The following is a 24,953-nucleotide window of genomic DNA, read 5'->3' on the forward strand; positions in this document are numbered from 1 at the left end:
ATTTTTACTATGCTACCCTTATTATGTATTGGGAATGATGAAACTTTTATTAATTAGAGGGTAAAATTGGAAAAACTGTCTTGAAAATTGAAATGGATCATTTATTTTGGGACATCATTTTATTCCAATTGGGTCACTCATTATGGGACGGAGGGAGTATCTTCTTTTTCTTTTGTCAAGTTAATTGAATTATTTTTGCCTTGTACCATTTATTTTAATTTATCTGAAATTTTATCTAAAAACAACAATTGTTTCATCAAAAATTTGAATTCAGGTTCTTTCATATGATTCAAACAATTCATTTTAGTTGTTGAGATTATTTTGATGCTGTCATTTTCAACCAATTTTGGATTATGCTAATCTAAAACATGAACAAAGGACAACATGATTGAACATAAGACCATGCCTTTATGGTTTGAAAGTGAAAGAGCTCTTCATTCTATTACATATTTATATAACATTGCTTCATTCATTTTATTACTATCACAAAACAATGGCTTCAACTCCATCAACATGTATATTATTATTCCTCTTTTTTCTACATTTCTCTTGTTTCTTCAACAACCTTAATGCAAAACACAGCATAACCAACAATCAAAAGCATCTCCACAGGCACAACAATAACCACAATCCACCATCAAACATAAGGCTTCATCGCGCGTTTCTTGCGCTGCAAGCATGGAAGCATGTCATCTATTCTGATCCAAAAAACATCACTTCCAATTGGGTAGGTCCTTCAGTTTGCAACTACACAGGTATCTACTGTGCTCCATCACTAGATGATCCTAAAACCAAAGTTGTCGCGGGAATCGACCTTAACCACGCAGACATAGCCGGATTCCTACCCGACGAATTAGCCTTCCTATGTGACCTTTCAATTCTCCACCTCAACAGCAACCGTTTCTGCGGTATCATTCCAGAAACCTTCACCAACCTAACACGTCTCTCCGAGCTTGACCTTAGCAACAACAGATTCGTCGGACCGTTTCCTTCTGTCGTTCTTTCCCTTCCTTCTCTTGCCTATCTAGACCTTCGTTACAACGAGTTCGAAGGGCCGTTACCGTCTCAACTTTTCGACAAACCTTTTGATGCTTTTTTTCTTAACAACAATCGCTTCACAAGCTCTATTCCAAGAAATTTAGGAAAAAGCAAAGCTTCTGTCATGGTTTTCGCTAATAACAAATTCGGAGGATGTTTACCAGAAAGCATAGTAAACTTCGCCGATACGTTAGAAGAACTTCTCTTGATTAACACAAGTATATCAGGTTGTCTTCCAATACAAGTTGGCTTTCTATACAAGTTAAGAGTTTTGGATGTTAGTTTCAACAACATTGTTGGTCCTATACCTTATAGTCTTTCGGGGTTATCTCATTTGGAGCAGTTAAACATAGGCCATAACATGATGAGTGGAATAGTTCCTATGGGAGTTTGTGCTTTACCAAACTTGGTGAACTTCACTTTTTCTTACAACTTTTTCTGTGAGGAAGAGGGTATTTGTAAGAATCTGACATCAAAGAAGATAGTTTATGACGATCGGCGGAATTGCTTGCCGAACAAGGCACTGCAGAGGAGTGAAAAGGAATGTAAAGCTAAACTTGAACAGCCACCAGTTGATTGTTTTGAGGTTTGTTGTGATGAAAGTGGTTTTGGGAAGAATGTTAGTGTTGGTTCTGTGGCTGTTCCACCTTCTGCAATTCCAGTAGCAGCAATGCCAGTTTCTGCTCCTGTTGTTGCACCAAGATACCCTTGAGTTTGAGTGAAGTGTTTGTGTTATGTAATAAAAGTTCAAATTTGGGTTAGGGAAATTACTTTGTACATACTTTGTTTTTATGTTGTGTGTTAGTTCATGTGTCTCTATGTTGTATCAGAATCTATGTTACTTGGAAAGTGTAATATCCCACAGAATTAGACCTAATGTTATATTTGAATGCATGTTTGTCAAACTTCAGTAAAATGAATTTGATTTTGTAAACATGATGTAAAACACATACAAAAAGACATAATTTTTTTTAAATAAATAAGTTAATGATTTTCTAAATATTTTAAATTTTATTTTTATTTTCTAAAAAAAAATTGAATAGTGACTTTCCTTTATTAATATTAGTCTATCATTAAATTTTACTAACAATTATATCAATTAAATAAGAAAAAAAATAATGTTAAGGGACCATCACACACAACTTTCAATGTTTTCACCAATCTCGAGGGACCGCATAATAAAATACGGACTACTTCCACTTCAAAACATTATTTGTCAAAATCGCCTACTACTTATGATTCCTGGACTTAACTTTTCAATGCTTATAATGAAGAACCGCATAATAAAATACGGACTACTTCCACTTCAAAACATTATTTGTCAAAATCGCCTACTACTACTTATGATTCCTGATAAGAAATTTGAAATTTAATGATTTGAAATTGTGAATTCCATTTGTATGATTGTTAATCATATTTTGAATCCTAAATTTGGAATTTGTGTTCCATTAATTCATTTCTACTTTTGCATAAATCTTTCCTTAAATCTTAAATTTGATTTTTATTTGAGTCAAGCTTCTTATCCAATCAGCATCCTTTCAATGCCCCATTCAGTAAGACCATCTCCAATGGTAGTTCCTTCTAATAAGTTCTCCACCTAGACATGCCACATCAAAGTACCATTGCATTGCAATGCAACTATGAAAAAATTGTGATACCCAATCAAATTAGTTTATAAGGTAAAGTTGTGGGCCCAATAATAAATTTTTAGAATTATACAATTAAAATAAAAATTATAAAAATTATTTTAAGATGATGTGGCTAGTGGGACCCATAAAGAACCCAAAAATGGATTGCACCATTGGCTAGTGGGACCCATAATGCCCCCATTCAACAAACAATCATAAAACAAACGTCAAACTGATTTGTTAAGCCAACTTCAGTCAAAAATGGAAGACCTATTACTCTGGACGGAAAAATTTTAGGTGAATCATTACGCCAGAGAAAAAAGGGACTCAATACAAATTTTAAAATATTCAAGATCAAGAGACCACAAACTTGTTTATAACTTTTTTTATTAAAAAAATGTTTTTTTACCACTTAGCCTAATAGAGATTTAAAGGTTATAAAAAATTAGATATATATGTAAAATTGGTATTGAAATTATAACATATAAAAAAAATAGAGATGCACTGAAAGCCAAAGTTGAAATCCAAAAGATTATCCAATGGAAATTTTGATATACAAAATTAATAATCATTGACACAACCACTAAACAGTTTTTTTTTAAAACCTATCTATAAACAAATGCTGCATGATACAATTATCACAAGTGCTGTATTTCAGCCTTGTACTGAAGCTCAATTATACCCAATATTGATTCTATCCCCCAACCTGCAAATCAAAAGAAAAGTAAAATGGTAAAATGTAAACTAAACACTCGAGCTGAAATCATGTGTTACTCATTACCAAAGGCCTTTTTCATAGGCATATTACCGAAATTATATTCGAGTTGGGGCGGTGTCAGTTGATTCTAATGATATGAACATTTCGAAAACCTATTCATGCAGGCGGGAGCGGGCGCCGGCATGTTGGACACTCCATCTTTATATCCATCCATCTTTGTAAACAGCCGGTGTGGAAAAAATGATCACAAGGCGTCACCATACAATCGTTTGATCGTGGCGTGAGATCAATGGCTGTCATGCAAATAACACAGTCTGTCGAATGATTTGTATCCTGAGAAGAAGACCTCCGGTAATAGCTGTATTTCTCAGGTAGAATCTGTGATAAAGAACGAAAGACAAAGTTAGATTGTTGGATGAAGTTGATCAATCTAGTAAGAAAGCAACGGGTTTTAGGCTTTACCTGATGAGGAATGAACCAACGGGAGCCGAGATAATGCTGAAGAAGGAGAATTGCGGCTTGAAATCCAGTAAATAAAACCAAACACGCACACCAGGTGTGATCTGGTTCTATGCGCAAGAAGTTGTTAGGACAGCCAAAAACGTATAATGGGATTGCTAGCCGAGTGACGGTTATGCCTAATATATAATGAGGATGCAATGGTTTGCGTGAATCGCGAACAATATTGGTGATTATCTGAGGTATCCAAAAGGAGTATACAAGAAGCAGAATAGGTTTCAAATAATAATGGAATTCGTACATGAATAGAATTCCCCCCAACAGGATCCCGTCTGCAAGAAAAGTTAAAAAAAAAAAACTTAATCATACGCTTATAGCATAAGCACTTATATGGTATAAACTATCTCTATAACAAAAGATAAAATAAAGTCTAATAAGCCAAGAAAATAGCTTATAGACATGTCATAGGTTGTTTCCTAAAGTTTTCTCAAACAGTCTTACAAGTGTTTATGTCAATAAATAAGCTCAGATAAGTCAATCCAAACAGGTCCTGAGACCAGTGGCAAACATGTGGTAATGAGTAACAATGAGATCACAAAATCAGAATGTAACAGAAGCTTTGATTCTGAACAGGTTACTTACAGAAACGGCTGTATAAAACGGAAAGCTCGCGCCTCATTGTCTCCCAACCTTCACCGTTACTCAAAGGCCGACTTGCCTTCCAAATTGCAAGGAGATATCTCATCTCAAATATTGAGAAAACTACAAACTTGAAGAATGCAGCAGTTGCAAAAGCATTGAACAAGGACTCTACATGGCAGAAAATAACAACAATTATCAGACTATATCTAACTGAAAGGGAAATATCAACCAATTGAATCATATCGATCATAACAATTATAATATCAACACACTGCAATTAATATGAACAGAATCATATTTATAATATTCTATTTCGGTTACACTGAAAGCAATTACAATCAACATAGTCAAACATGAGATTCTAAGTAAGATCAAAAGGCCGGTGAAAATCCGTAACACAACTTGTGAAATCCTCTTTGTAAGATCCAACTGAAGGGCGAAAATGTATTTACACACACATAAGCATATTAAATCAGAAGTTGAGGTATATAATTCTTACCAACTAGTATTCCCGCAGTCAGATGTACAAGGCAGAGATAAGCATCCACTATAGCTTGCTGACCGATCATTATTATTGAAACCTTGGCAGCACCCTGCAGAGGTATATAAGCATCATATTCATTTTTTATACTCATATTGAATCACTTCTATCATTTACAATGATTAAACCTATGATTTGAAATTTAAAATAAAATTCGGAAGAAATTCCTTACAGATTGGGTGTTGCTATGCTCCATTTGCCGAATCAAAAGAAGAACTTGCAAGAATGAGACCTAATACATATATTAAGGATCTCGCACTGAAGAAGAAAATATAAACGTCGGCTTAAAGTCGATAAAGATAATTGATGATGGAAGGATACAAAAGTAACCATCAAGGTATAGTTCACTGCTTTATTGTAGTAGACTCCAATATTAATAGATGTTGCATTTAACTGTAAAGGTGAGATGCAATCTCCGTCATCGTCCACGGACGGACTTTCCATTAATCCTTCCAGTTGAAAAGAATCGTGCTCCCCTTCTATAAGAAAGTGTACAACAACTTGGTTAATGGTGACATTAAAATAACAAACCATTTAAATCTAAATCCTTCTTTCCTTCAGAGAACTCGTGTACCGTGTTTTGACATTGACAAGCGCGAAACACGAGCTGAAATTTCAACATTACAATTTTTCTCCATGCCATGCAATGGAGCTGCAGAGAGGGCAAAAAACAACAAATAGAACAAGTTAGTAGTGATGCATTGCGCAAACCAACCAAAAAGGAGGGGAAATTCTTCGATATATAGTTGTATACTGGTAAAAGCAGAAACATTACAATGCTTTCTTCTCCACATAGTATGTCGTGAAGATTCTTGGAATACTTGAGACGAGAAAACTCCAAGCTGTAAACATCAAGCCAAATTATAGAAACTATGTATTTTAAATGCTCATTGTACTCCAAAAAGTAACAATGAATGGTACATCGTGAAAGATGCAATACCAGATGATACGGATTGGATAAAATATAATCTCCATCTTGATTCAACCCTCCTCCGTCTTTTCCGCTGCAATAGGAGAAAACATAAAGAAATTTCCTATTACTACTTCAATTTTCAATAGGTTTTGATCATCGAAGCAAGACGTCTAAATGTGATTAATAAGGTATCATATAAATTTGAGATGCACATTATTCACCTGTTGGCTACCATTCGTAGTTGTCTAAAAGGCCATATATATACACCTTCTATTTTGATTTGAGCACCGCCGACATTGTATTCATTGTCAAACACATCATGGAATATAACCACTCCCTGATAAAAACACATGAAAAAGAGAAATAATTATTACTCATGTATTTATCCAAAAATGATTTTATAGCGGCCTATTAGAGTATATAGTATTATATAGAATTAGGATAAGTGATATAGTGCAATAGTGAGCTGGCAGTGACAGGTGTCACTGCAGTCACATATATAAACCACACGTGTAACTAATTCAGTTAGAGTTTTCATTATCAAGTTTATAACAAACTCTCTCTCTTCCTCTTTCTCTCTGCATTTATCTTTTTCTATTATCGTCAATCATCCAATATCGCGATGAACCGTGTGCCCTAGTAGTTGCAGAAACGATGCTTCTCTCTCATGAAGCTCGCCTTGATCGTACTCCTCGTAATGTCTCTCAGGATTCTCTCTCTGTGAATCTCACTCAAGGTACCTCCACTCCTACTGTTAATTCTACTGTTTCTACTGTGTCTGATGCTCCCACACAGGAGTCAGCACCACCGTCGGAGTATTCTCGTGGTGGCCGTGGTGGTCGGTTTGCTCAGAACAGAGGAGGTGGTCGCAATGGTGGACGTAATCGCGTGCAATGTCAGATATGTGCCAAGACTGGTCATGATGCGAAAGTGTGCTACTATAGACTAGCTGTTCAGCCTGCCTCTGGAGGTCAATGGCGTGCACCTTCTCCTTGGTATCAAAGTGCACCTGCTCAACAACAACCGGCTGCTAGTCAGTGGTATCCTCCTCAATTTGTTCAGTGGCGTGCTCCAGCTGCTACTGTTAGGCCAGATAAACAAGCACAGGCATATGTTACTGGCTCTAATGCAGGTGCCACTCCATCTAGTGCTTCTCCATGGCATCCTGACTCAGGTGCTACGCATCATGTCACACACTCTGCAGAGAGCTTTCTTGAGAGTATTCCCTCATCTGGAGCAGATCAAGTAATTCTTGGAAATGGCCAAGGTCTGCCTATTACTTCTATTGGCACTACTTCATTTCACTCACCTCACAAACCACACATTACACTCACACTGAAGAATTTATTGCTTGTTCCTAATATCACCAAAAATCTAATATCTGTCAGTCAGTTTGCAAGAGATAATAAGGTGTTTTTTGAGTTCCATCCTGATGTGTGCATTGTTAAATCCCAGGCTACTTCTGAGGTACTTCTCCAAGGAGCTCTTGGCAAGGATGGACTTTATTCATTTGGATCTCTACAGGCTCTTTCTTTACCTTCTTCTAGGAATAAAACACCTGTAGTGCACACACTCACTAGCAGTGATTCTGGTAGTTCTACTTTGAATTCTCATGCAAATAAATCTGCCACTAGCCTAGGTCCTTCATTGTATGAGCAGTGGCATAGAAGACTTGGGCATCCTCATCATGAGGTTCTCAAGTCTGTCTTACTCAAGTGTAACATTCCTATTCCTAAGCAATCTACTTTGGATTTTTGTGTTGCTTGTTGCTTGGGTAAAGCTCATAGATTGCCCTCCACTGCATCCAATACTTTATATAATGCACCATTTGACCTCATATTTGCTGATGTGTGGGGTCCTGCTCCAATGCTTTCCACTTCTGGATTTAAATATATGCTGACACTTGTTGATGCACACACAAAGTTCACCTGGATTTTTCTGCTCAAACTAAAGTCTGATGTTACTGCTATCTTCACTGACTTTCTGGCTTATGTGCAAACTCAGTTCAGATGCACAGTCAAGACTGTGCAGACTGATGGAGGAGGTGAGTTTCAACCACTTACTCCCCTACTGACCAAACAGGGAACCATTCACAGGTTCACTTGTCCCCACACCCATCATCAAAATGGGTCTGTAGAGAGAAAGCACAGGCATGTGGTTGAAACAGGCCTGACTTTGCTAGCCCATGCTTCCCTACCTCTCAAATATTGGGATCATGCATTCTTGGCTGCCACTTTCCTTATCAATAGGATGCCTACTACTGTGTTAGGTATGGAGTCACCCTTCAAGGTGTTATTCAAAACTGAACCTGATTACAAGTTCCTTAAAATATTTGGATGTGCTTGTTATCCACACCTTAGGCCCTACAATTCATCCAAATTCTCTTACCACACTAGAGAATGCTTATTCTTAGGCTACTCCACCCAACACAAGGGGTACAAATGCCTTGCAGCAGATGGGAGACTCTTTATTTCAAAAGATGTCTTGTTTAATGAAACAAGGTATCCTTACCTTGAGATGTTTTCAGATAAGCCTTCAGCCTCTAGTTCTTCCTCCAACTGCCAGGTGCCAGTTCCATTCAGGTTTTCAAATTCATCCTTGTTGGCTCAGCCTACTAGTCCTTCTCCTATCACTTCAGCGACTGTTTCTTCTTCTTCTTCTTCCTTGGCAGCCTCTGTTCCTGAACATCTCACCTCTGCCTCACCTCAATCTTCTGCCATGCCTACTCCTCCTGATGCTTCTCCGACTGCAGCATCTTCTTCTATCCATCCTTCTTCTCCCTCACCTTCTTCCTCTGCTCCTACTTCACCTGTGGTTACTAATCTTCCAGTTAATACTCATCCTATGGTAACTAGGGCTAAGGATGGAATTGTGCAACCTAGACTGCATCCTACACTTCTTCTCACTGAACTGGAACCCTCATCTTACAAAGCTGCCCTCAAAAATCCTCACTGGCTGGCAGCAATGCAAGATGAACACAATGCCTTACTCAAGAATCAGACTTGGACCCTCACGAGGTTACCTCCTAATAGAAGAGCCATTGGTTGTAAATGGGTATTTAGAATCAAGCAAAATCCGGATGGCTCACTTCAGAAATACAAGGCTAGACTAGTAGCCAAGGGCTTCCACCAGGTTCATGGCTTTGATTTTCAGGAGACTTTTTCTCCTGTAGTGAAGCCTGTCACTGTAAGAACTGTTCTTACATTGGCTGTCTCTAGAAAATGGCAACTCACTCAATTGGATGTCAACAATGCCTTCTTGAATGGCATCCTTACAGAGGAAGTTTACATGCAGCAGCCCCCTGGCTTTCTGAATTCTGATCCTACCCTTGTATGCAAACTTCATAAAGCCATCTATGGCTTAAAGCAGGCTCCTAGGGCCTGGTTTGAAAGGCTTACTGCTGCCTTGCACAACTTTGGGTTTGTCACCAGTAGGTGTGATCCATCCTTATTCACCTTGAAAACCTCCACTTATTCTATCTACATGCTAGTCTATGTAGATGATATAATAGTGACAGGAGATTCTCCTTCTCATATTCAGCAGCTAGTTAACAAACTCAATGCTCAATTTTCTCTCAAACAATTAGGTCTTTTGAACTATTTTCTAGGCATTGAGGTGGCTCATATCTCAGGTGGATCTCTCTTCCTCTCTCAGTCCAAATACATCAAAGATCTCCTTGCCAAAACCAATATGAGTGAGGCTAAGAGCTTGCCTACCCCTATGGTGTCAAATCTGAAACTGACCAAAATGGGGACTGATTATTTACCAGACCCTACTTACTATAGGTCAGTAGTAGGAGCTCTCCAATATGCTACTATCACTAGGCCTGAAATCAGCTTTGCAGTGAATAAAGCCTGCCAGTTTCTATCTCAACCTATGCAAAGTCATTGGGTGGCTGTAAAGAGGATTTTGAGGTACCTCAGGGGTACCCTTCATCATGGTCTTCACTTTTTGCCAGCTGCTTCTCATCAGCCTATCTCAATCACTGCATTTTCTGATGCTGACTGGGGGTCAGACCCTGATGATAGGAAGTCTACATCAGGTTCCTGTATCTTTTTGGGGCCTAATCTAATTTCCTGGTGGTCTAAAAAGCAGTCCCTAGTAGCCAGGTCCAGCACTGAGGCTGAGTACAGAAGTTTAGCCAGTACTGCCTCTGAAGTTCTTTGGATTCAATCCCTCTTAGCAGAACTGCATGTGCCTACTGCTACTCCTCTCCTCTATTGTGACAATCTCAGCACAGTTTCCTTGGCTCACAATCCTGTGCTTCATGCCAAGACTAAGCACATGGAACTTGATATCTTTTTCCTTAGAGAAAAAGTCTTAAATAAGACATTTTCTGTGAGGCATATCTCTGCTGAGTTCCAAAGTGCAGATATACTTACTAAACCTTTGTCTGCTCAAAGGTTCCTAGTTCTAAGGGATTATCTCAAAGTTCTTGACAAAGCATCTCTCTCTCGAAGACTCCTCAAAAATGGCAGCACCATTTGAAGGGGAAATATTAGAGTATATAGTATTATATAGAATTAGGATAAGTGATATAGTGCAATAGTGAGCTGGCAGTGACAGGTGTCACTGCAGTCACATATATAAACCACACGTGTAACTAATTCAGTTAGAGTTTTCATTATCAAGTTTATAACAAACTCTCTCTCTTCCTCTTTCTCTCTGCATTTATCTTTTTCTATTACGGCCATTCCACTCGCTATCCCATTTTTAGGATCAGCCACTCCGCGCACCGTTCTATTAAGGTGGGACCTACTTACATCATTTTAAAAACAATTAATAAAGCAAAAAGAAAAGAAATTGTGTCGCATACAAAAGACGACGTCTTTCTGAAACTAGCTATATAGCTAAAAAATTCACCTGCACATAATGTACCCCAGTTATCTTTGTAGGCGTACTAACTAATTCAATTACAGAATTTCCATTTATCTTTCTGATGTCTGGAAATCTAGAAGAGCCATTTGTATTATCTAAAAACTTCCAAGTCCCTGCACTCAAAGAGGTAATATCAATACGAATCATCAAACACACAAACTTATAAACTCGTTCCAAAATAAATTAGTGAACAAAGTGACAAGAAGATGGCAAAGTCGCATAAAAATGAAGCATTTTTTAGTAAGATAAGAGCGCCTCTAGAAAAAGTTGATTTCAAATTATATAGAAAACTATTATTTAGAAGACTCATTCATAATTCATTGCAAGATCATTTCAACTTTTCTTTTCTTATTTGTGCTTGTTCAAATGTTGGTTCAATTTGGCTCTAATATTATTGCCGAAATCGTATATCCCCTTAATAGACATCAATCCATGAATGAAGCAGATACTCGGCAATTAATAATACATCCAAAATTATAAATATAGACTTCTGTAAGAATACCAACCTCGGTAAGTTCCGGTTATATTCCATTGTGAAAAAGGACCTATGTCGCTTTCGTCTTTTCCGGAAAAAATCCACTGAAAAATGCAATGACAATACAAGAAAATGGATGTAATTTGCCACAAACATTTAAATAACAAACCATTTAGGCAAGTATATTAACATTGGCGCTAAAGACATGCCATATGCTAAAACAAAATCCTAGGACTATACCATAAAATCGAAATTAAACAGTCCTATATGATCTAATTTTCTTTCTCTTATCAGAGTAATATAAAATTTCTCTACCCTTGAGCACTTTCAGGGTTAAACTCAAATCAAATGTATAGCTCTTCATCACGATGGAAGCACAAAGTCACCCCAAATACACCTATATACATTTCGACATAGAAATCCGATAAAGAATACTCAAGTACTATTTCATAACCCACTAACATTGAATCTGATTCTTTCTTCAAAATAAGTTGTGTTAATTTGATACCATTTCTACACATTCTGCACAGATTATCACCTATCTCTCGTCAACCAATGTGAAAACACATTTAGCCCTTTGATCAAACCACACTGTTTGGTTTTACTCTAATCCAACCTTAATTAAACATCAAACATCATACTCCAAAATTTACAACATAATCAAAATCAAAAATCAAAACAAATACATCAAATAACAGTAGAATGAATTAGAATCTGATAAACAAACCTCATCACCCCAAGAACCAGTTTTATCCCTCAAGGGTCTAAGACCAACCACAGGGCTAAGAAACAACAGAAACACCAACCATCCAAACACAGCTCTTCCCACTTCCTTCCTCTTAACAACAAAACAAAGCTCCAACCTTTGAGCTTCAACCTCAACCATTTCTGTCAACAACCCTGTTCCCAATTCAAGTAGCTCTGATAGCAGCAAATCCAAGAATAAAATCCAAAACCCATCAATGGAAACAAACACCTTAAGAAACCCTTGGGGTTGCTTCAAAAGCAGTCAAACGAGTGAATCAGCGAGTCACAACAACGAGTCACAGTTTGATGAGATAGAGAAGACAGTGAAAGCCCAACGACTTGAAATTAACAAAATTCCCTTCACCAGCAAGGTTTTGCTTTCCACCAAATGAAATGAAACGAACCTCGTTATAATAATAATTAAAAATTAATGACAATAATTGCGATGATAATTAAAAAAGATTAAATTTTTTTGATGAGATGAAGAAAAAAACAAAAATTGTGTAGTGGGTTTTGTTGCGATTGAAGAAGAGGGAGGAGCAGTAGTTGACGAGGTTTGGGTGTAACTGTGCTGTGGTGGCTTTGGTCTTCTTCTATAGCTGGGAAATCTTATATACGCTCCCTTTTGGGAAGTGTTTCACACGCGCTACCCAAAACAAAATTTAGAATATTTTATTTTATAATCAAAATTAAGCTGTATTTATGATTCCTTATTTTATATCCTATATTTGACTTTGATGGATAAAATGTGATAATTTTATATACTATATTTGACTTTGAATATAAAATAAAATACATGTAAATATTATAACTTTAGGAATTATCACTTATTTTGAGTTAAAGTATTTTAGTTAGAATCAAAATTAGAATAACATAAATGTAACCTCTCTATTTTTCCATAAATTATATTTTATCTATAAAGTGATTTTATATGTATATATGTTAGTGGTTTGAGATATTTGTGTGAATATTAGATTAATAATGAGTGTGATATTATATTTTATCTACTCTTAAATTTGACTTTTCTTTTAGGTGAGATTTATGACCGTTCGTTATAGTTTTAAAAAAATTATGTTTCGTGGACTGGAAGTGATCAACGAAAGACGGAGGTGTACATGCAAACTCTCCAATGCTAAAGTAAGTATCAGTCGTAGAGACACGAGGATTGTGGTTAGAAAGAGTGAATACATGACTCGTGGGAAATGTGCTCTCCATTGGACCCAGCGGATTAGGTCATCTACGACGCAAGTGTGAATTAGGCTTTGTCTGGCCGTGGGTCGGCTCTAGGCCTATTCCAGAACAGTTTTCAATCAAAAATTTTATCATACTTTTTAAAATACTAAATGTCTTTTAAATTTCTTTTTATAAATTATATAAGATTAATTTTGATATCATGTAATATAAATATATATTATTAAATATTAAAATATAATTAAATTACATAATTTTTAATATATATATATATATATTTTTAAAATGGTTTTAATAAAGTAGATAATTTTCATATTTAAATATTTTTTTTTTTAAATTTTGATAATTAAAAAGTTATAATTAAAGAATAAAATACCTAAAATCATTCAAACCATTTTGTTATCTATTTTTTTAAAATTAAATTGATTTAAAAAAATATGTAATATTATATAAAAATCATTTTTTTTTAAATGTAACAAATATATTTTAGTTTTTCCTTTGTAGAGTAGAGTTTTTGTGGTGTACTTTTTGTCTATGTGATCTAGGTGTTTTTTGTTTTTGTTGAACATTTAATTTTCTTTGTATTTATTAATGGTGTTTTAAAAATCAGACTGAATCGGGTTAATCATGAATTAGAAGGGTCTTTAGTTAGGTCTAATTGATGGATTGGATATACTATTGAACTAGTAGGAACCGGTCGGAATCGGTAAAAACTAACGAACCAACAGTTTTGAAAAATCAATGAGTTAAATGCATATTTTTTTCTTAGATAAAACGATATTGTTTTAATAATTTTTTAAAAATAAAATTAAAATATAAGTAGACTTCGTTTAAATTTTATTTTGACTAATTTTCTCTTGTTTGTAATTAGACCTTGTTCAAAATTTATTTGGATTTATATTTTGTAATATTTTGTTGTGAGTGATGACTATGTTTAAAATTTGAATTTAAAGAATGAACTTGTAAAATTATGATATTTTTAAATTTGGTAGGTGTTAATGATATTTTTTAGAGATCGTGTCATTCAGTTCGACCGATTTAATAGATATATAGTATCGTTATGAAGATTGATTTATTCAACGAGTTATCTAATTTAATTTGATTTAGTCATGTGGATCTATCAATGACTTAGTGTTTCGACCAATAAATCAATGATTTGATATCCTCACCAATTTGATGACCGGGTCACTTTTTAAAACATTGTTTATTAGTTCATCCTAATTTTTTTATGGATGTGTGGTAAGATGATTCTTCTTCCTATCTCGACTCTAAGTTTGTGAGATTTTTTTTTGCTACCTTATTTATTTGATATAATTATTTACAACTAAATTAACTTTTTTTATTATTTATACCATTTATGTATAAACATTGTAGTGATTTAATAATAATAATAATAATAATAATAATAATAATAATAATAATAATGATAATATAAATAATAATATAATGGGTGAATATGATAGTTCAATATCTACTAACAAAGTTAAATGAGTATAATCGACTAATATAAAATTCAATATCTGACAATAACATTTATTTATAATTATGTATTTATTAATATAAACTTGTTAATATTTATAAATTAATACTTTAAATAAAACACATAATAATATTTTTATGTAACTCTCCTAACTTTGGTGAATTAGTTTTGTGCTCACCAGAATTTTAATTTCCTATAAAAAAATAAATTATTGATTTAATTACAGTTTTGGTCTCCTTATTTTCTCTGAATTAGAAATTGGTCCCCCTATTTCAAATTTAAACAGTTTTAGTCTTCTTATTTTAGATTTAAACTGTTTTAGTCCCCTTTCATAATTTTACACTTTTTAAATAACAAATTATTTATAAAACATGACAAATCATCGTATATAAACATGTTATTGAACTTTGTGGATAAAAATATAAGTTAAAAATTAAAAATTCTCATCGATTTTCTATGAAAAAACACGAGAAGGAGACTAAAACGGTTTAAATTTAAAATAGGAGGATCAAAACTGTTTGAATTTAAAATAGTAGAATCAAAACTGTTTGAATTTAAAATAGGGGAACTAATTTTGTGAATTAGACAAAATATGGGACCAAAAGTGTAATTTAACCTATATTTTTTAAATAATAATTTATAATAACAATAATAATAATAATATTATTTTATATAACCACATTAAGTCCATTAACTATTGAAAATCTATTATTAAGTATTATTACTATTAATAATAATAATAATATTATTTTATATAACCACATTAAGTCCATTAACTATTGAAAATCTATTATTAAGTATTATTACTATTAATAATAATAAATAATAATAATAATAATAATAATAATAATAATAATAATATTTAAAGTAATTTCATTGAAACAGATAACAATTTAATTTTTTATTTAAAAAAGAAGAATAAATTAATCTAAATAATCTACTAAAACTACTAATAATAAATCACAATCCACTAAAAAATCAACAATTCACCATAAAAACAAACTGTAAATTAATAAAGTTCGAAAAAAACAAAAATCAAATCAAACTAATTAATCCCAAAAAAAATCCTCTAATAATTCAATTCCAAAAAAAAAAATCCTCTAATAATTCAATTCAAGTAGTTAATTATTATAACTCACTATCTCCAATCTCCACTAGCTCGCTATTTTATTATTAACTGAATTTGATCTTCTAATAATTCTTTAATCACGCGTTAAAGTTAGTTTCTTTTATTAATTTAGGATATTATTCACACAAAAAATAAGTTTCTACTTATTTTTTATTTTTTTATTTATCACCCCTTCAATTATTTTTGTTTCATATGTGGGTTTGATTAAATGATTATTGATCATTGTTCTTTTCTTTTTTTGTTTGCAAATACAAATATGTTATGGATGCATTCGGAGTTATTATGATATTATTTATTTTTGTTGTTCAATTTTAAATTTTATTAATTTAATACATAACTAGTAGGAAATCCGTGTTGTCGCATGGGTCTGGTCGGGATCATATTACATGAATCAGTCTATCACTTGTAATGTTCCCTTATATAAATTAACGACATATATTTAGCCAAAGTGCTTTCTAAGTTTTAGTAAATATTAATAAATATTAAACACATGATACACAACGGTAAAACAATGAAAAAGCTATTAATACATTCAATTTTTTATGTCTTTAAATAAAAACAATAAACATATTTGCTGGTATAAATATCAGATGCTATCTTCTTGTATGATTGCAATCAACCAACAACATGCATCGTATACCTACATTATAAAATGTATAAAATAATATATGATTAAGAATAAACTTTAAGGCATATAAATATTGTGTGTTTCATATACAGATACAAAGATAGAAAAGAAGAATAAGTTTACCATCTAACAAAGTGATTGGAAAACCTCCTTGTATACAACATTAGTGGTAATGGAGCACGGAACATTCTCTTTGTCGTGTATTAAGATTTTAAGACCACTTTTTGTAGTAACTCTTGAGATTGCAACATAAAATTGTCCATGACTAAACACGGGAGAAGGCAAATACAAACCAACACTATCAAGAGACTGACCTTGAGACTTATTAATTGTCATTGCGTAAGAGACAATAATCGGAAATTGTCTCCTAATCAACTTAAATGGCCACGGTGACTCAGAAGGTGACATAGACATTCGAGGAATGTAAAAAAGGTTACCTATGTTCTTGCCAGAAATAATTTTTGCCTCACTGACATGACTGGCCAATCTTGTGACAATCAATCTTGTTCCATTACACAATCCATCTGATTGGTCCAAATTTCTCATAAGCATAATGGGAGTACCAACTTTCAATTTAATTCTATGATTTGGTAAACCTGATGTTCTTAATTTGCTAAGAAATTATAGAGTTAGCACTTCATAAGCTTCGGTATAACTCGTATCAGTTCTATCAGTTGAATCGTAACTAAGATACTTTTTCTCTTCTCCTAAAAAAAATCAACAGAAAGATACGAACATTAGTAAATTCAAAATCATATGCTGCATATTCTTTTTCCCATGCATTAACAATATCACCATATCTATGACTAGTACACCCACACATGACTTCAACATAATCTCATCAAGAAGTTTCGCCCCACTCATTTCTCTAAGCTTTTCCTCGCTGAACATTGACAACCCACTCACATTTCCCAACCTATTCGCCATTTTCTCCATAAAAGACTCATTTTTAGTAGAAAACTATATGGGTGGGTGTTAAAGCAAATAGATATAGAAAAATACAAAGGGTATATAAGTCTATATATGGTTGATAGATGGGGAAAATGTTAGAGATCTGAGAATGAAAATTAGAAAGAGAAAGAGTGTTTGGTGATGATGTAGAAGGCGAGTGGGTGAAACGAGCATTAAGAGCTTTGATTATTCCTTCTTAGCATCAACGGAAGAGGAAAGATACAATTTGAACCTCTATCGAGTCATGTCTAAGGATGATGAGTGAGGAACAAGATCTATGAATTTTTTAATTGAAGGTTCAATTTTGCTTCACTACTGTTCTAACTACTCTGTTGCAGGTGTGTAACAATTTTCTTTCAAGCCGTGAAGAGCTATTGAAGATTCCTTCATTGATATGTGAAATTGGATTCCTAGAATTGCATTTTATGCGTGAAATTTGTTATGGGTTATGGAAGAAGAAGTTTGACTGTTTAAGTTTTTCAACTGGAAAATTAAATATGAATGTGAGTTTCTGGATTTTTTCTGTGTTTGTAAATTTTGGGTTTTCTGGGTTTAGAGAAAATGGTGAAGATGATAACTAAATGCCAATTAAAATGTAACGTATGCAAGAATAAACACCGTTAGTATAAAATAGACAAAAAGGACCTATATAACACGGTTTGAAGAAATAAGGGATCAATTTGATCATTTTAAAAGCTAAGTGTTCGGGTTGAGCATAATAGGTGGCCAGCAACAAACGGCTTGATCTTCGATGATGGTTGAGAAAAAAAGGGGTTGTACATGCAAGGCACTCCAATGCCAAAGTAAGAAAGAGAACAAAGGTACAACATAAAGTATGAAGTTTTTGGGCAAAATTTGGATTACCTTGCCCTCTAGATGTAGAGGGCTATTTCTAATGTTCTCCTTGGTGTGGATTGGGTCATCCTATATTTGTGGTCCTGAGCGCGATTTTCGCCCTCAAAATATAGGAAACGGTGGAAAAGGTCGTGATTAGCCAAGCAGGGGGAACTAGCCGTTGGCGAGGACGGAGATCCAGCGTGCTTGGATAGTCCTATGTTGAGGGGGGCCTGTTGATAAATCCTGCTCGGTCGAAGGGGAGGTTCGTCCTCTCCTTGATCCAAAGTGTGGGCTAACGCTTATTGGATCTCTTCACATTAACTAGTGGGTTGGGCCAATTTGGCTAGTCCAGAACACTAAGAGATCAAAATGAACCTCGAGATATAGATAAGAGACTCAAAAGGATATTTAGCCTTTAAAGTAGAGGATATCTCAATCCACCCCTTAATACTCTTAGCCACTTGGCGAAATTCCATTTATGCCCTCTGTTTCTTGAGATATACATCACGAAACATTTTTTTGGCTAAATTTTGGGTATTTTTCGGAGGTGCATCTACGAAAGTAGTTTAAAATGGTAAACGTTGGAAAATTTTCATAATAATTCAGTTAAAAGAAGATTCCGTAGATACACCTACGAAATAAATTGAAAAAATTTCATAATAATTCAGTTAAGAGAAGGTTTCGTAGATACATCTACGGAACAAATCAACATTGAATAAAAAAAGTGATTCCGTAGATACACCTAAAAAAACAAGAGGTATTTTTAGAAATGCACATGGTGGGTGATAACCCAAAAATTGAGACGAGAGATTTTCTTAAAATATAACATAGTGAAATCAAATAAATTATAAGAAAAGAAGGCCTGACTTTAATTTTTAAAATTTTCTTACTGAATATCAAAGCTTTTAAAAACTAACCGGCTTGAAAATTGGTTTTAAAAGAAACTAATTGTGAGCCGGTTTCAAATAAAAAACCGATTTTGAACCAAACCTATCTTAATATGAACCGGTTTTGTGAAACTAAACCAATTTTATTAAAATGGTTATGAGAACCAAAGTGAACCATATATATGCACACTCCTAGTTGGGGAGTAAAATTTTTGTTCCCTTTCCTCTCCCCTCTCCCGCCAGCGTCAACAAAAGCGTCCTCTCCGTCATTAAAACCCTAGCCGGCGAACTTACTCCTCCTCAACCTCCGGTCACCGCGGTTCTAAACGGTAAATCCTTCCGGCACCCTTGTTTATCTTGCCTTCTTTCTCTATCCTCCCTTATCAAAACCGAACCCTCCATCTCAACATCTACACGTCATTAAAGGTTTTGTTCTACGGTTATTCTTCGTTGTTACTGTGAGAAAGGTATTTTATTCTTGCACTCAATTTTTCTCATGGTATCACTTGATTAAATCTCAGTTTTTCAACTATACATTTGGGATTTTGGCTTTGACAAATTGTTTGTTTTTCTCTCTAGTTCTATAGTTTTGGAATCAATATTTGATACTGCAATTAGTACTTAAGTGTGCAAGTTGATTGTTTGCTTAAAATCTTAAGTTGATTTTTAGGTTGAAACTTATGAAACAAATATGCGTTGAATTATCTGCATTTGTTTTAGAAATCCTATTTAAAAGTAATCTGATTGGAATATGTTTAAATTTTTCATTGAAAGTTCAAATCTAAAGGGCTCTTAAAATTTTTTTCAAGGAAACAATAGTAGAAGCATCATCAACTACCCCTACTTTTTGATACTACCATTATTCATGGAATTTGGAATTTTGAACTTCACATGATAGCTTTTAGCAAGGGAAGTAACTGATCCACATTTTGTTGATCTGGCAATCATTCACCGCTTTGGTTTGAAAGTTGACCCATTGTTTTAGAATCAAGGACCGGAAGAATTTTCTCCCGACTCAAAAAATAGTATTCTGTATGAACCTTTGCTAAAGGCTTTTTATAATAACATTAGAGAGTTTGTATTATGTTTATTTAAAAATAATAGATTCTTATTGTAGATATTCATGTTGTGTAAAATCTGTTGTGCTTATGTTCATATATTATTATACTTATCATTAGGCATCTTTATTGTCTCTCACATTACATGCTTGGTCGGTCAGTAAGAAACTCCCATATTTGCAAAGCTGGATTCATTTTAAGAGTTAATATAATTGAAGTGTTATAGGAAAAGAATTGTTATGGTACGTTCGTAACAACTCCCTTTGTTCATGGAGTATTTTTATTTTTATTGAGAAAAAGGCTAGAGGTATTTGGTCAGTAACCTCTTTGAGGTTTGAAAAAGAATCAAGCCTTTTGACACCTTTTAGAGGCGGGGAGATTTCTGTCTATTTGCACTGTTATGAATGTGTAAATTCAACGGGAGATATTTGGAAACGTCGTAAAAATGTGATTTTACTCTGACATTTTTTGGTAGGAAAACCTTAGATAAATCAAGTGAAAATTTGTGGACTTGTTGGAATGGTATTTTATAGGTAGAGATGAATAAGCTTAAAATAGGTAATATAGTTTAATGATAACGTGAATTTATGTGGAAATTTTGGACCTAGTTACCTGATGAAGATCTTTATTATTTCTGACTTGTTTAAGTTCACAAGTTAGAGAGAGACCTCTAAAAGAAATATTAGCCACATTTTAGAGAAATTGACAAACAATATATATAATGGAAAATGAGTTGGCCATCCAATAAACTTCTGTAGCGTGTCTATACCTAATTGGCATTAGGTACAAATAGTGATTTAAGTTAGAGAGAGACGTCTAAGAGAAATATGAGCGACATTTTAGAGAAGCTGGAATAATGGGAATTGAATTGGACATTCAATAAACTAAATCAGCGTGTCTATATGCAATTGACATTAGGTACAAATGTACAATAAGAGATTTACGATTGAGTCCCTTTGATAGAATGAACTTGTCACTTGAAATACTTTTGGATTGTAAATGCATTTATTTTACTCTTTATGATACTTCAATTTCCACATGTTAGCTAATCAGTTTTATGAACCAATAACTAAGGGGCTTGTGGATTTCGATTTTCCCCTGAAGCCCAAGAAGCTGGGCCTTTCCTCTGAGCCCAGAAGGTATAGCGATCTAAAAAGAGTGATTAAGGGATCAAATCAAAACGAGGGAAAGTAGGAAAATGGGAGGGTTAGGGAGGAAAGGGACAGTGACACCACTTGAGTCACAGTTCCCCGTAGAGGAGGTGAACAAGGCCACTAAGCAATTCCAAGATGCCATTGCCGAAAAGAACAAAGAGCTTCACGTCCTACAACGTTTTGTCGCCGACAACAACAACCTTGTCAACCTCGTCCAGAAACTCCCCGAACAACTCTCTCATGATGTCATGGCAAGTCAATCCTTGCTTTTTCAATGCTTTTTCTTCTATTTTGATTACCCTTTGTAAAAAAGTTTAGAAGTTTGAAATTCGGTTCTCAGGTTCCGTTTGGGAAAGCAGCGTTCTTCCCTGGTCGTTTGATCCATACCAACGAGTTCATGGTGCGCTTTTTCCGCCTTTTGTGGAATTGAATATGCATTTTCTTTTCCAATTTTTTAGTTATGTTTTTTTTTTTTTTGGGTTATTAGGTTCTTTTGGGAGAAGGGTATTATGCAGACAGAACTTCCAAACAAACTGTTGATATTTTGCAACGAAGAGGGGAGTCCTTGAATTCTCAGGTTGATTCACTTCAGGCCATGATCAACAACCTTTCCTCCTTTATCAATGTCACAGATTCTGAAGTAGCGGTTTGTTTCATCACTTCTCTCATTAGTTTGGAGTAACTTTCAATTTGATTTGTATTGATGCAGTTTTGACAATTCACACATGTAGTATGGTATTTAACCGGTTAAATTTGTGGTTGAACTTGGTAGTATTATACTGCAATGTGTTGTGTATTTTATTCTTTTCACATTGTTCGGGGGGGCTAATTTTAGTTTCTTGTGCTACATTTTCTTCTCATGTAGCAATTGGTGTTAATATTTTTGAAGTTTGCATCAATTATTAATTGATGTTGTGTTTAATTGGTGCAGGAGGGTCTTGTGGAAATAAGAGAAGAATATGTGGAAGACGACTCTGAAGATGAATCTGAATCAGGCATGTTCTTCCTTTCTTCTTACTTTCCATAGTTTTACAATTATATAAGGTGATACTCTATGTTCATTAATCAATAAACGGAAGCTCGTAGTTGTAGTGAGATTTGGAAAGTTTAAATACAATTCAAGTCCTTTCTATAGTGGTTATTCAAATAGCTATAATTACTAATTATCAACATCTGGCAAGTTCAAGTCAAATTCTGTTTAACTTGATTTTTTCCATACCATTATGCTGGTATCATTAGCATACTTAATTATTTATTTTAATGTCTATGAAAATGTTTAATTTGGATTTGCAAGGAGGATATGAAACTTTCTGGTCTTATTTAAATACTAAATTTTCATTTTACATTTTTTTATATTCAACTTTCAGTATGTATAACCTTTATTCTTTCTTTTATCTGAAAACTAACAACTTCAACATATGCATGTTACTTGTTGTCTTGGGCAGCTTACATGTACTTTGTACAGCAGTTTCTGCTTATTCTGAGTTTATTATTTCTAAGTGGATTAACACATATTTTTCTTGTTTTTTTGTCTTTAATATATTCCTCAACTGTGTTACTCCATGCTTGAAGTTGAATGCAAGCATATTTTTTATTTATTTTCATCATTACACCTTTTTATCAATGTCCTTCTAATTTGTCCGAAATATTGAAATTATGATTGGATGCAATGTCAATGTCTTTTTTATTTCTTTTCAGATTCTGCTATTGAAGATGTTCCTAGTTCTGGGAATGATACATCCAAAGAAGTGGACTATGCTTCATTTTTGTCTTTAATGGATGAACTTGAGAAAGAAGAAGCACTTGCTGAACAAAATGGCAACGACAGTGATCCGAGTGAGGAAACTACTGATGATTTTGATGATAGTCCATATCAGAGACCTGCCGATAATATTCCCCCAAATCCAAATGAGTTTCCAAAAAAGCATAATCATCAAGATATAGCTGATCAGTTGAATGTAAGAAAATTTCTTTCTATTATCTTATTTCTGCTTTTAAGTTATTTTATATATGTTATATAACTACTCAGCTGAAAAGTATATGTTTTTGCATTTTAATTTTGAAAATGCAGTTTGCAAACCTTGCTGTTCAATCTCAGGTTAAAGGTTGGTATTCATTAAGTTCTCTGCGTTCTCATTTTCTTTGTATATGCGATTTTCACGGTTCCATGTATCTATAAATGGCTGCCTATCCCGTTTGGTCCGTGTATCTATAAATGGCTGCCTGTGCCGTTTGCATCCACTGTAGAATTGAATTTCTGTTTTGTCTGATATATTTCAGAAGGGAAAATTTTATCACAAAATGTGTCATCCATTGATCCTAATGTGAAGTCGCCCATAGTTCCTAAAGAGAAGATATCTCAAGCAACTTCGGCATCGGAAATTGAGGTATGCAAACCTTTTGATGAAACTTCCATCACAATTTCTTGCCCGTAGGTAATGTGGTCGATACTTGAAATTTACAACTATTTCATGGGAGTTGATGCTTGATATGTACAACTATTTCCTTACAGGTTCAACATCAAACTTCACAACCATCATTTGATCGTCGCAAGGTTTGTTTAATCTCTTTAATCTTTTCCCTTTCAAGTCATAATAGTACCCTGCAGCAAAAATATATAGCAGTCGATGATTTTTGAATTAATATTTTCTACAGGCTTTTACAGGCTCCATCGTAGAGCATGGCGAGAATTTAAAAAAAGGTTCAAGAGAACAAAGTTCATCTTCACAGGTAATTTAATTGAGTTATGTTTATGCCGCGTTCATAAATAAAATAATATTTGCTTGTAACCATGATTTTCATGATCCTTGGCATTTTCATCACTGACAAATCTATTTTAACAGGTTTCTGGTTCTCATCCTGTAAAACCAGTCTCCAGATTCAAAATGCAGAGAAAGTAGATACAATAATATTAGTAAATATTTTGAAGTTTTAGGATGTGCTTGTTAGTAGAATCAAAAGCAGAAAAGGTGAAGGTGGGATAAGCCGTTATGAATAGTGAAAGTTACTGTGCTCTCCTTGCATGATGAAGAATCAAAGAAAAGAAGGCATAATTTGTTGCACCCTGAACAAACTTTACAAGTTTTCTGGTTTTTGTAGTGGATTGGAATTGGAATGAAAATGAAGTTTTTAGTTTTTTTTTTTTCTTTTTAAATTTGAATTGTAGTTAATATTATGTGGGGATGGTAAACGTTGCTTCTAATTTCTCATCTTTTTAACTCCACTACAAATTGTATTTGAGAGAGGAGTCTTCTGCATGTATAGAGAATTGCATACGACAATATATTTTTCAATTTTTCTTAATTGCAAAATCTCAATCAACAACCATGAGAGAAAAAGAGAAAATAAAAAAAATAAATAAAGAGGAGACGAAGTTTGATGGTTCAACTTAAAATGCAACATTAAAAAATATTAAGATTTTAGTTGAGAATGCATTTCAGTCACTTGTATTTACCAAACATGATTTTTTTTTAAAAGTTAATGTATTTTTTAATTATGAAATTTGTTGATTTATAAATATAAACAAGGGACCAAGGTGATTTCATACGCATACAATAAATGAATGTTATTATAGTACTCACATGAATGGCTAATAATCA

General features: G+C 33.9%; 4 protein-coding genes across 6 annotated transcripts; 2 read left to right on the forward strand and 2 right to left on the reverse strand.

Moving 5' to 3' along the window:
- Positions 1-470: 470 nt before the first annotated feature.
- Positions 471-1,993, forward strand: LOC131607217 (leucine-rich repeat extensin-like protein 4). The gene has a single exon (XM_058879236.1). It carries the CDS (start codon positions 494-496, stop codon positions 1,748-1,750), a length of 1,257 nt encoding a protein of 418 aa, XP_058735219.1. The 5' UTR covers positions 471-493; the 3' UTR covers positions 1,751-1,993.
- A 1,158-nt stretch (positions 1,994-3,151) lies between these two features.
- Positions 3,152-12,632, reverse strand: LOC131602332 (transmembrane E3 ubiquitin-protein ligase FLY2-like). 2 transcript variants are annotated; one of them, XR_009284036.1, is made up of 14 exons: positions 12,020-12,632; positions 11,324-11,396; positions 10,803-10,930; positions 6,161-6,276; positions 5,967-6,030; positions 5,802-5,868; positions 5,601-5,678; positions 5,348-5,505; positions 5,199-5,258; positions 4,985-5,078; positions 4,486-4,653; positions 3,847-4,175; positions 3,475-3,762; positions 3,152-3,372 (listed from the first exon to the last, which is right to left on the reverse strand). XR_009284036.1 is itself a non-coding variant. In XM_058874416.1 (13 exons), exons 1-13 carry the CDS (start codon positions 12,176-12,178, stop codon positions 3,541-3,543), a joined length of 1,716 nt encoding a protein of 571 aa, XP_058730399.1. In that variant the 5' UTR covers positions 12,179-12,632; the 3' UTR covers positions 3,152-3,540. The 2 variants fall into 2 exon arrangements, 1 of the variants encoding a protein (XP_058730399.1); XM_058874416.1 differs by having other exon boundaries at positions 3,152-3,762.
- A 3,961-nt stretch (positions 12,633-16,593) lies between these two features.
- LOC131605332 (uncharacterized) lies at positions 16,594-17,394 on the reverse strand. Its single transcript, XM_058877704.1, has 2 exons — positions 17,204-17,394; positions 16,594-17,080 (listed from the first exon to the last, which is right to left on the reverse strand). The coding sequence occupies exons 1-2, from the start codon at positions 17,392-17,394 to the stop codon at positions 16,594-16,596; spliced, it is 678 nt and encodes a 225-aa protein (XP_058733687.1).
- Positions 17,395-19,335: 1,941 nt separating this feature from the next.
- LOC131602334 (uncharacterized) lies at positions 19,336-24,499 on the forward strand. Of its 2 annotated transcripts, none has more exons than XM_058874419.1 (11): positions 19,336-19,609; positions 21,275-21,605; positions 21,695-21,754; positions 21,842-22,000; positions 22,286-22,349; positions 23,053-23,312; positions 23,426-23,459; positions 23,635-23,741; positions 23,867-23,908; positions 24,010-24,084; positions 24,198-24,499. In XM_058874419.1, exons 2-11 carry the CDS (start codon positions 21,399-21,401, stop codon positions 24,252-24,254), a joined length of 1,065 nt encoding a protein of 354 aa, XP_058730402.1. In that variant the 5' UTR covers positions 19,336-19,609; positions 21,275-21,398; the 3' UTR covers positions 24,255-24,499. The 2 variants fall into 2 exon arrangements, with proteins under 2 accessions (XP_058730402.1, XP_058730403.1); XM_058874420.1 differs by having other exon boundaries at positions 19,345-19,471.
- The last annotated feature ends 454 nt before the right edge of the window (positions 24,500-24,953 follow it).

This window comes from Vicia villosa, linkage group LG5 (genome assembly GCF_029867415.1).
Source record: "Vicia villosa cultivar HV-30 ecotype Madison, WI linkage group LG5, Vvil1.0, whole genome shotgun sequence".
NCBI lineage: Eukaryota > Viridiplantae > Streptophyta > Magnoliopsida > Fabales > Fabaceae > Vicia > Vicia villosa.